Consider the following 10264-nt stretch of genomic DNA (forward strand, 5'->3'; position numbering starts at 1 on the left):
CACTGCCTCAATATACCCCGCGACACCTCATCGGTCCTTGAACCGGAGCCGGTCGATCGCCCGCCGGCCGGTGGGCTGTGAACGAGCTGCCGCTGATGGCCCGTGCACGCTGAATTACACCCCTCCACTGAGGGCCGTCCACGCTGCATATGCCGCCGATGACTGGACATATATTGAATAACATCGATTCACCTCTTATTACATACATATCCCGCGCCGTGCTGGGGGGCGTTTTTACGCCCCCCCCCCTCAGGTTTTTCGCGAATATCTCAAAAACGGCGGCGCGCAGCGCCGCCGTTTTTGGTACACGTGTTCCTACATCATTTCCGCACATGTTGTGAAAATTTCAGACCTAGGCCGTTCAAGGTCAGGTCACCAGGTCACGTCAAGTGACCTTACCTCAGAAAAAGTTCAAAGGCTCGCTATAGCTACACCGACTGAACGATCGCTTTGAAACTTTCAGCGATTGATATGAGTAACAGTATGTATAAAATGTATATCTCGGATTTTTGATATCTGTGACCTAAGGTCAGGTCAATTTTGCGACCTCTCCATTATAAGTCAATGGGAGAAAATTGAAATGCGCCTCTTTTGGACGAATATCGTTCAAAACGCTCTCAAACATCGGTTCATAGGTAAACATGACACACTGAATAGGAAAAATGCACCTGTGACCCCTCTGTGTGCCCCTGAGGTCATCTCAGGTCATGAACGGTCGCCAGCAGTTTTTTGGCTATAACTTTTGATAGAGACGTGCTAGAGCGGTGAAAACACGTCAGATGTGTTCAGCTCGACGATACGGATCGACTGATATGCAACATGACCCTTTTCGGTCAGGTCATGACCTTGACCTGAGGTCAAATTTTCAAAATGACCTTTCAAGGTCAACAAATAGTTCATTCGACGCGTCTCGACGAGAGGAACACGATGCTGGTAAAAGTAATGTCATGGCGCTTATGAGTCAAAAGTTATTGACGAAAAAACGTTTTTCGTAAAAACGGCTATTTTTGGAGTTTTTGCCCTCTGGAGGCTAAACCGTTGACCTGAGGTCAAATCTGAGAACATTACTCAGAAAGGTCTGTAAAAGGGCTATCGAATGCGCTTTTCCGCGGCGCTGTAGCTCTATCGGTTCCCGAGATAGCCGTTGGCAGTTTCCAAAATGTTGAAATAGTCAACATTTTACCTTTGGTGACCTCTGGTGACCTGACCTTTGACCTGACCCAAAAAATGACCGAAGTGTTTTCGTCCTTATTTTTGACGCTCTTTCGATTGCCGCTTACCGCGTGTCGCTACGTGGCCCAGGAGCCGAGTTAGACGGGGGGCGTGAAAACGCCCCCCCAGCACTCGGCGGAAAGTTCAGGCCACCAGCACGGCGCGGGATATAAACACTGAGCAAACATATTGTGCCGGCTGCCGATTCTGGCAGTGCACCAGCTGCACTGTGCTCTTCGATCGGTCGCGGTCAGCTCTCTGATGGCCACTGTCTGACGGGGTGGCCACATCGCCGCTCTATGAAACAGCGGTCCCTGCTCTGCTCCGGTCGGTGGCCAATGGTCACGCCACGGCCGGGCACGACCACCAAACGGCCCGGTCACGGCCGGGGTCACGGCCAACAACCCCTCGGCCTGGGGCCATCAACCGAGCACCGGCATATAGCGTGATCACTAAATTGCTAATCTCGCACGAATGAAGAGGCACACTGTCTAAAACCGCAGCCCATTAGCTGAAGACTGAAAACGTTTGCTAACAATAAGAAAGTTTATGTATATTCCTTGATCCAGTTTACCTTTATCTGGCTCCGGCTATTCGTAATGGGCCTATGAGTCTCAGCAAGGAGCTGACATTGATCTGCGGGGCGATCTATGTGGAAGACAAAAATGTCGGAATGACCATTAACATTTTAATTTAGTGGTACTTTTGCGCTTTTATTCGAATGGCGCCAGGTGATGGGTGGCGCCAGGCGCCAGGTTATGGGTGCAAAGTGTCCAATAATAAATCCAATAGTAAACCCAATAACCTCTTCGCTAATGTCTCATAAATTCACGATTCTCTTCTGGGTGATGATAAAATAGCAATGCAATAATTCATTGCAACAAATAAAATTGTAGGAGTCAATCGAATGTAAATTACACCCAGGCAGGAAAAACACAGCCAGCCGTGCGGACGCTTTTGCGCTTGCTTACCTATATCTCAGCAACTAATTGACCGATTCCTACACGCGGTAGTTTTTGTAGGGTAGCTTCATTCCTTCTACCAAGTATTGGACTATTCCCGATGCATGTGGGTGACCCCTTATGCACGTGCCACGCGCAAAACGAAGCAGTAGCGGCGGAACACCTTCAATTAAGGGGGTACTGCCGACTTTTGGTCCCATTCTTTCCATGCAACGCCCATAGGGCTAATGTTAAAATGCCTAAATCAAAGGGGGGCACGGTGCCCAGGTACGGGGACCCGCAGGCCGCAGTTGCTACTGTACAGCGACCCTGAGTATATTGTCCCGGCACCCTCACAGGGAACAGCGATAAGCTGTCAGAGGGCACGCACAGAAAACCTCAGCTGCTCTTGTACAGGGACCGGCAGTCGATATCAATGTTATCACTTGTTACTGGACAGGACAGACTGTTAGACTTGGGGTTCGTGTACAGCAGCAACTGCAGGTCCCCGTACCCTCCCCGTTCCGCCGCCTATGAAACGAAGAGGTGTCAGTTTTGTAATAGTTGGAATATCTCGGTAACTACTTGGCTGATTGCGCTGAAAGTTGGCATGTAGGTAGGCACCCACTAGGCAATGCATATCCATGTGCCAGAGTTGGGGTGCTGCTGCACGTGCGCACGTGTAGGGGTCGTTTCCAGATCTCGAGAACGGCTGGACCGATGGCGCTCAAACTTGGTACACGGTTAGGGACCAGTTAGTAGGGTACCGTGTACAAGTCAGCTGGGACCCATTTTGCACGTGCGCACGTGCAGTGTGCCGCTTTTAGATCTCGAGAACGGCTGGGCCGATTGTGCTCAAATTGGCAAATCGCTAAAGACCGGTTAGTAGGGTGCCGTGCACAAGTCAGTTGGAGGTACCTCATCGAAATTTCGCACGTGCAAGACTCACCCTCTCGCTCGCTCCGTTGGTCGCCCCAAAGGCGTTTTACTGGTATGTTTACGGAGCGAGCGAAGCGAGCGGAGTCTTTCCTTAGATTAACGGAAATTTTTTAGTAGGGGAGAGTGGGGAAAGATGCCCAGGGTTTTGCTATGTCATATATTATTCGAAAATGACGATGGGAAAGCAAAAACTTGGAGTTTCAACGAAAGCCGACATCATTTTTCCCTAAAAATATCACACTTTCGTGCTTGAAATATTATAACTTTTTTTGCTATTAAGCATTTTCCTGAAGAAGTGAAAGGGGGCATCTTACCCCACAGGGTGGGAAAGACGCCCCCTGACGTTGGGAAAGATGCCCCCTGCACTATAAGTGACATAAATGGGCACGTGAATCGCCTGAACGAATCAGTAGTCCCTTCGAGCCTGCAGTAGACACCAAACGTCATCATAAGGGCCATCAAAAGTAGTCGTAAGGGGCTTCAGAGGTCATCGTTAGGGCCATCATAGTCCAGCGCGGCCAAACAAGCCTCCGTGGTGGCGTTCGGAGACCACTGTGGGGCTCTTATAGGTCTTCATGATGCTTGAGGGCCCTCTATCCCATCGTGGGGACCTCCGATGCCAGCGCGGCCCGTGGGGCCAACGTGGGAGCCCTCAAAGGATGTCGTGAGGGGCCCTGGAGCCAATAATGGGGCCCACAGAGGCCGTCGTGAGGGCTCTCAGAGTCAGATGCCGCCCAAAAAGTCGCTATGTGGGCCGAGAGACCGGCATGGGGAGCATCCGACCGTACTGGACTCTCAAAAGTCTCAGATCGGCTTTTGTCTACATCACAAGTATGTAATAAATGATTTGACGGGCTGTTTGAAGGACAGCCTACGGATTTAGGGGGGCGTCTTTCCCCATCAGAACAGGGGGCATCTTACCCCAAGGTACCGAAGTAACATTAAATCAGTACAATTTGTTAGCCATAAAACTACACCCTGAAACAAACTGTTTGGGACACAGTACACGCATGCTGATGTATCACGACTTTAGCAAGGGACGCAAAAATTATTTACCTTCTTTGATATTTACAATGTTTTGACACCAAAATATTTTTTGAAAGCAGCAAATAAAAAACATGCAATCATCAGCCAGCCGTTGCCCAACTGAGCTTCGCAAATTTTTGTGCAGTTAACAGGGCAGGCTTCCGCTTTACGCTAAGAACATTAATTTCCAGGTCCGATTCTTTGTTTCGCCGCTAGAGGGGGTGGGGCGTCTTTCCCACCCTGGGCATCTTACCCCACTCTCCCCTATGAGCGGCCGGCCGGCCGTGCGGACGCTTTTGCGAGGCTTATATCTCAGCAACCACTTGACCGATTTACATGCGGTAATTTTTGTAGGGTAACTAGCTTTATCCCTTCTACCAAGTATTGGACTATTCCCGATGCATGTGGGCGACCCCTTATGCACGTGCCACGCGCAAAACGAAGAGGTGTCAGTTTTGTAATAGTTGCATTATCTCGGTAACTACTTGGCCGCTTGCGCTGAAAGTTGGCATGTAGGTAGGCACCCACTAGGCACTGCTTATCCATGTGCCAGAGTTGGGGTGCTGCTGCACGTGCGCACGTGCAGGGATCGTTTCCAGATCTCGAGAACGGCTGGACCAATTGCGCTAAAATTTGGTACACGGTTAGGGAGCAGCTAGTAGGGTGCCGTGCACAAGTCAGTTGGGACCCATTTTGCACGTGCACACGTGCAGGGTGCCGCTTCCAGATCTCGAGAACGGCTGGGCCGATTGTGCTCAAATTTGGCACATCGCTAGAGACCGGTTAGTAGGGTGCCGTGCACAAGTCTGCTGGAGGTACCCCCTCAAAATTTTGCACGTGCAAGGCTCACCGTCTCGCTCCCTCTGTTAGTCGCCCAAAAAGGCGTTATATATACTGGTAATGTAAGGTACTTTTATTTTCTTCTATCTCCATTTCCACGAAAGCCATAAGCCAAAAATCAATACAGTGGCCCAACGATTTTTTTTTGCAATTTAGGTCTCACCCTTCCTAAACATTAGGTACCATAAAGTCACACAATTTATTTAGGGGGATATTTTATCGGTATTGGTAATGGACCTTTCCCATTATATAGGTATCGACGACAACGGATTAAGACCAACCAATCGGTACCACACGGCACAATCTTCATTCTTCCCCCACGTTCAACGCTCACAGGGATCAGGTGACTCGAATCAATAACCAAAAATGTGTTTTGTTTCTGAGAATTCATGAGAATCCGGGGTAGTGAGTGCCCATCAGCAACCGAGTATTTCTTGATCGTGGTGACAGTATGCATCGAATATGTACAAAAGCCACCGATTTATAATCGGTTCTCATGACCACAACAAATCCACATCGGCCGTATTGCTTGCTGACCAAAATAAATAGCTGATGCGCACTTGCAGCGTGAGTAAGCAGTGCTGCATATTCAATGAAACTAAGGTTTCAACCAATGAAACTAAGGCTACTGAAATTCACATCACCTACCTACTATTAAAGACGACAGAGATCGCTGACTCGCAAGAACCATACCGGCGAGTCAGGAATCTCCAGCTCACCCGTTACAAGTTGGCAGAGTCCCTAGCTCACCTGAGACCAGTTAGCAGAGGCCATTGCTCACCTGCCACCAGTTAGCATTAGTCTCTACCTCACCTGACACTAGTCAGCAGAGTCCCTTGTTCACCTGACACACACCGACCCACCCCAGAGTCAGCCGCTCACCTGAGGCCATGACAGAGACCCCTGCTCACCTGACACACACTAGCAGCAGAAACAGCAGACGTCCCGCCTGGCCACACATGCTACCGTTTTGGCTGTGAGCGCGAGTGACGGCCCCTCTTTGGAGGCCAGGCCGCCCCCACCGACGGTCGGCGAATGCCCGTCGGCACCGCCGGCTACTGAGGGCGCCGACCGACGCGTCGGTTCCTTCCCCTCCCGATGGGGGGGGGGGGTGACCCTGCAGTTCCGCCGGGTCTTGGGACAGGAACGTCAGCGAAACTGGAGTTGGTGGTAAGCTAAGTCTGCACTTCCTACTGCGGTTCCCCATTGACTCAAGAATGGCGAGGTCACGCACGTGACCGACCTGACCTCAGGTGGTGTTGATTAAAAGATCCTAGATACACAAGCATTAATTAATAGTTCTGGGTTTTCTAAGTCCTTTGAGATTTATCTCACTCTGTGAATGATACCCAGGTACTGAGGGCGTTGCGAATTGGTGAGAGTTTAGCACCGTGCACACTGCACAGGTCGACTTGGTCTGGTTGGGCGTCAAATAACGTCAGTGGCCTGACCTGACCGGAAACTGTGGTTCGTAAAAAAAGAACCTGTTTGAATTAAAGGCCAGAAATACCAGCTTTCAGCCCTCTAGGGCCAGCGTGCTCCGAACAATTGCGAAAAACCTGGAGGGGAGGGCCGAGGGGTGGCATCCCCCATCGGCCACGGAGGGTTGAAGCCTTTAGAAAACATCGATAAATACGGGAAGGGCAGAATCCTCTCCATTCAGCGAGACGCCCAGCACCCAAACGTTGTCCGAATCCTTTCAATGCCACGGATGCGTGTAGGATGTGTAGGTATGTTGGCGCCTGGTAGCCCCACTGCGGCGCTAAGGCGGGCCTCCGTTTCCCTGTTTACTAGGCGCTCCCGCCGCACGGGGTGACAGCTTGTTTGTGGGTCACAGACGAGGCGCAGAGGTCCACAGCCAAATCAGGGAGACGAGCATCTGCAAACACCCTGAGTTGTGACGTCAGCGGGGCCTGTCGATTCGGGGTCTCAACTCATCTTACCTATATTGACTGGAGTCTCAGTGGAGCTCGAGAGAGCACCTGGTGTCACCACATTCAAAACGGTTACTGAAATCGCATGACACGTTAAATTGAATGATCAGCCGTTCTGTCTCCGTATGTATATCGTTTCGTTTCCGCTTAGGCGCAGTAGTTTATGACTTAGTAGGATCAAGGATGACAGATGGCGTAGTAGTGAAACAGATGGCGTATTTTGACTTGTTTACCCCTGTAACGTCATTTTTTACCTGACCTGAAAATGACCTCAGTGAAAATTGTAGACTTTGTTCGTCTGTATCCCATGCCATTTACTGCTTGTTTCTATCTTGCTTCGTTCTGGAGATATCACGGGGAGCAGGTATCCGCCCCCCCTCGGTGTGAAGTTGGCGCGGAAAGCGGATCCCCGTTGGTGCGCGGGTTAAACCATGATATTTCGGACCAAAAGACTATCTCGCCACTCAAAGCAAAACTTCAGGACGTCTGGAACCGAAAACGCATTGACGCGGCACGAATGCGTCGATGGCTACCAAATGCTGCTGTCTGGTACAGTGGCGGATCCTGGGGGGGGTCCACGGGGTCATGACCCCCCCCAAAAGGTCTGAGAGGGTCATTTGACCCCCCCCAAAAGCCGAAGACCTAAATGCGCTATAGACGCCGTCTTGCATGCTCAAAATCACATGTCAAACACTTCTGAGCTAATACCTTTGTTTTTCTGGATCGTGTTGCGTGAAAAGGCGTATTGAAGGCCAGAATCTTACTCATTTTTGTCTCAACCGTGCGAGCACCAGGGGATGATCCAGGAAAACTCCAAGGGGATGGTCATGAATTTAATTCGTGGTGCCCCTACCTATACGCAAAATTAAAAACTCAACGGATTTCGGCCACTTAATTCTGGTGATGTCCTATTTCCATTTTTTTATTTTGTTTGTTTTATTTTTAGTGCCCCTGGGCCCTGGCAGGTCAAAATCACGTCGGAGGCGAAAGAAATTCACGGGAATCCCAAAAATCACGTCAGGACATTCAGGGCACTCTGACCAGCCTGACAGCTAGGGCCCTTCTTACTTCCTGGGGCCTCCAGTGAATAACCGCTAGTGTCTGTGTCGGCCCCTCTGACTCCTCAGTAGGTAGGAGGCCCTCTGTAGAGGAGACCCTCTGTGGAAAGGAGACCGCCTGAATGCAGAAGGCCCTCTGAAGAGAGGAGACCCGCTGTAGAGAGAAGGCCCTCTGAAGAAAGGAGGCTCTCTGTAGAGAAGAGGCCCTCTGAAGAGAGGAAGCCCTTTGCAGAGATGAGGTCCTCTGGCTCTTTGAAGAGAGGAGGTCCTCTGTAAAGGAGGCCCTCTGAAAGGGAGAGACCCTCAGTAGAGAGGAAGCCCTCTGTAGAGAGGAAGCCTTCTGTAGTTAAGAGGCCCTGTGAAAAGAGGAGGCCCGCAGTAGAGATCGGTGGTCCTCTGTAGAGAGGAGACCCCCTCTGTGTTTTGACAAATGTTTTTGCAAATTTTTCGCGGCGCTTCGCGCCGCCGATTCATGTACATACGTACAGGTCAATATGAAATCGTGACTGTAATTACATAAACCAACCGTGTCAAATTGAATCAGAATTCATATGTGTACCTACTGTGAAGAAACTCCGGCTTGTACTGCCATGCTAAAAGGGTGGTAAAATTTGTGTTTTGGAGCGGAGCTGTGTTTTGACACATTCTTTTGCAAATGTTCTCGGCGCTTCGCGCCGCCGATTTATACACCAATCAATAAGAGAGATCGTGACTGTAATAACACCAACCGTGTCAAATTGAATCGGAATTCATATGTGCACTGTGAAGGAACTCCGGCTTGTACTAGCATGCTAAAAGGGTTGTAATATTTGTGTTTTAGAGCTGTGTTTTGACAACTTTTTTCAAATTTTTGCGGCGCTTCGCGCCGCCGATTCATACACAGGTCAATAAGAGAGATCGTGACTGTATGCTACTAATGCATTGGGCATTAGACTAATGCATAAGTGAGGTAACTATATCTACTACTTCTGGGTTTTTAAGTCGGTCGATCCGCCCCCCCCCCCAGTAAAAAAATCCGTGGCGACGCTCCTCTATAGGTGGGTTTCACTAACTAAAACTACTGAGCCGAGTGACTTACGATAAAACTTCAACTCAGAAACGACGAAGATCAAATGTCATTTGATCTCGACATACTCGCTCCCTACCCCCCCCCCCCCGGTCGTCAGAATTCATTCATCAGACCTGGCATGTCGGCCGACTGGTGACCCCCCCCAAAACGTTCCCCTAGATCCGCCCTTGGTCTGGTATAAATAAAGCGAAAAATTGTGTCCATTATTTACAACGCATTCTGATGTAGGGGAAGGTGGGGTAAGACGGCCCAGCGGGACAAGACGCACCACCGGCCCTCCCGGCTGAACCGCTGCTGGTATCTACTGCTTTATGCACTCACTATGTTTGTTTTCCTTCGTAACAATGGCCACCTTGAGCTCATGCTGCTAGGATGCATAGCTTTTGAGTTATTGAGAAAAATGTTGTTTTTCGTCAAACCGATCTAATATAAGGGGTCTACGGGTGATTCAATTACGGCGTCTTTCTTGCATGATTAGTTTCTATTTTGCACTTAACTGTGAAGAACAAAGTTATAAACTTAGTTATAGTCACACTTTAGGAAAGGCAAGGTTTTGCAATGTTAGGCTTGACATATACGTCATGATAATGACAGAGTTTAGATTTGGGGCAAGACGGACCACTGTGGTCCATCTTACCCTGTGGTGGTCCATTGTACCCTGCGTATGGAAAGTTCTTTTCCAAAACATTGACACAAGTTTCAGTAAGCTAATTTTTCAGGAAGGAGTCTTTGTTGCATGTGAGCCATGCATGCAAGTGCTCAGTTAGCATGCATTCATGCCAAACGACAATCAACACACATGTTCCCAGCTTTTAGCTGCACTTCCATCACACATGAGTAAAGAATAAAGGCTCACTTTGTTATTTTACCATTCTGGTTACTTTTTCTTACAAGAGTACAGAGCAGAAGTGTAACACACATGAACGGATAGCAGGCACTGCTGGGTGGTCCGTCTTACCCTACGTTTTTTTTTTTGTCTGAGTTTTTGACATGTCCCTCTTTAAGAGCATCCACCACCTAGATTTCTTTAATTTGAAATTTAGTCTTTACACATATCAACAGAGGAAGGATTGAGCATTCCGAAGACTATAAATAGGTAATTATGAATTACGAGAGCAGTGTAGCAAGATATGCGGCCTCAAACCTCAGCTGGTCCGTCTTACCCCACCTTCCCCTACAGTCTGTCTTAACACGCGCAGTGGAAGGGTTGCGAGTACTACGCCCAGTGGAAGGGGGGGGGCGGAT

The 10264-nt window shown here is 49.4% G+C and overlaps 1 protein-coding gene across 2 annotated transcripts in view; it reads right to left on the reverse strand.

Annotated features, from left to right (window-relative positions):
• Positions 1-5976, reverse strand: part of LOC122371142 (glycine receptor subunit alpha-2-like) — a 37640-nt gene extending 31664 nt beyond the window's left edge. For both annotated transcript variants that reach the window (XM_043347273.1, XM_043347272.1), the window contains exon 1: positions 5870-5976. In XM_043347273.1, coding sequence (XP_043203208.1) covers positions 5870-5919 — 50 coding nt within the window. In that variant the 5' untranslated portion in view covers positions 5920-5976. The remainder of the gene's footprint in view (positions 1-5869) is intronic.
• Between the last annotated feature and the right edge of the window lie 4288 nt (positions 5977-10264).

Source organism: Amphibalanus amphitrite, unplaced genomic scaffold, assembly GCF_019059575.1.
Source record: "Amphibalanus amphitrite isolate SeventyFive unplaced genomic scaffold, NRLGWU_Aamphi_draft 001209F_arrow, whole genome shotgun sequence".
NCBI lineage: Eukaryota > Metazoa > Arthropoda > Thecostraca > Balanomorpha > Balanidae > Amphibalanus > Amphibalanus amphitrite.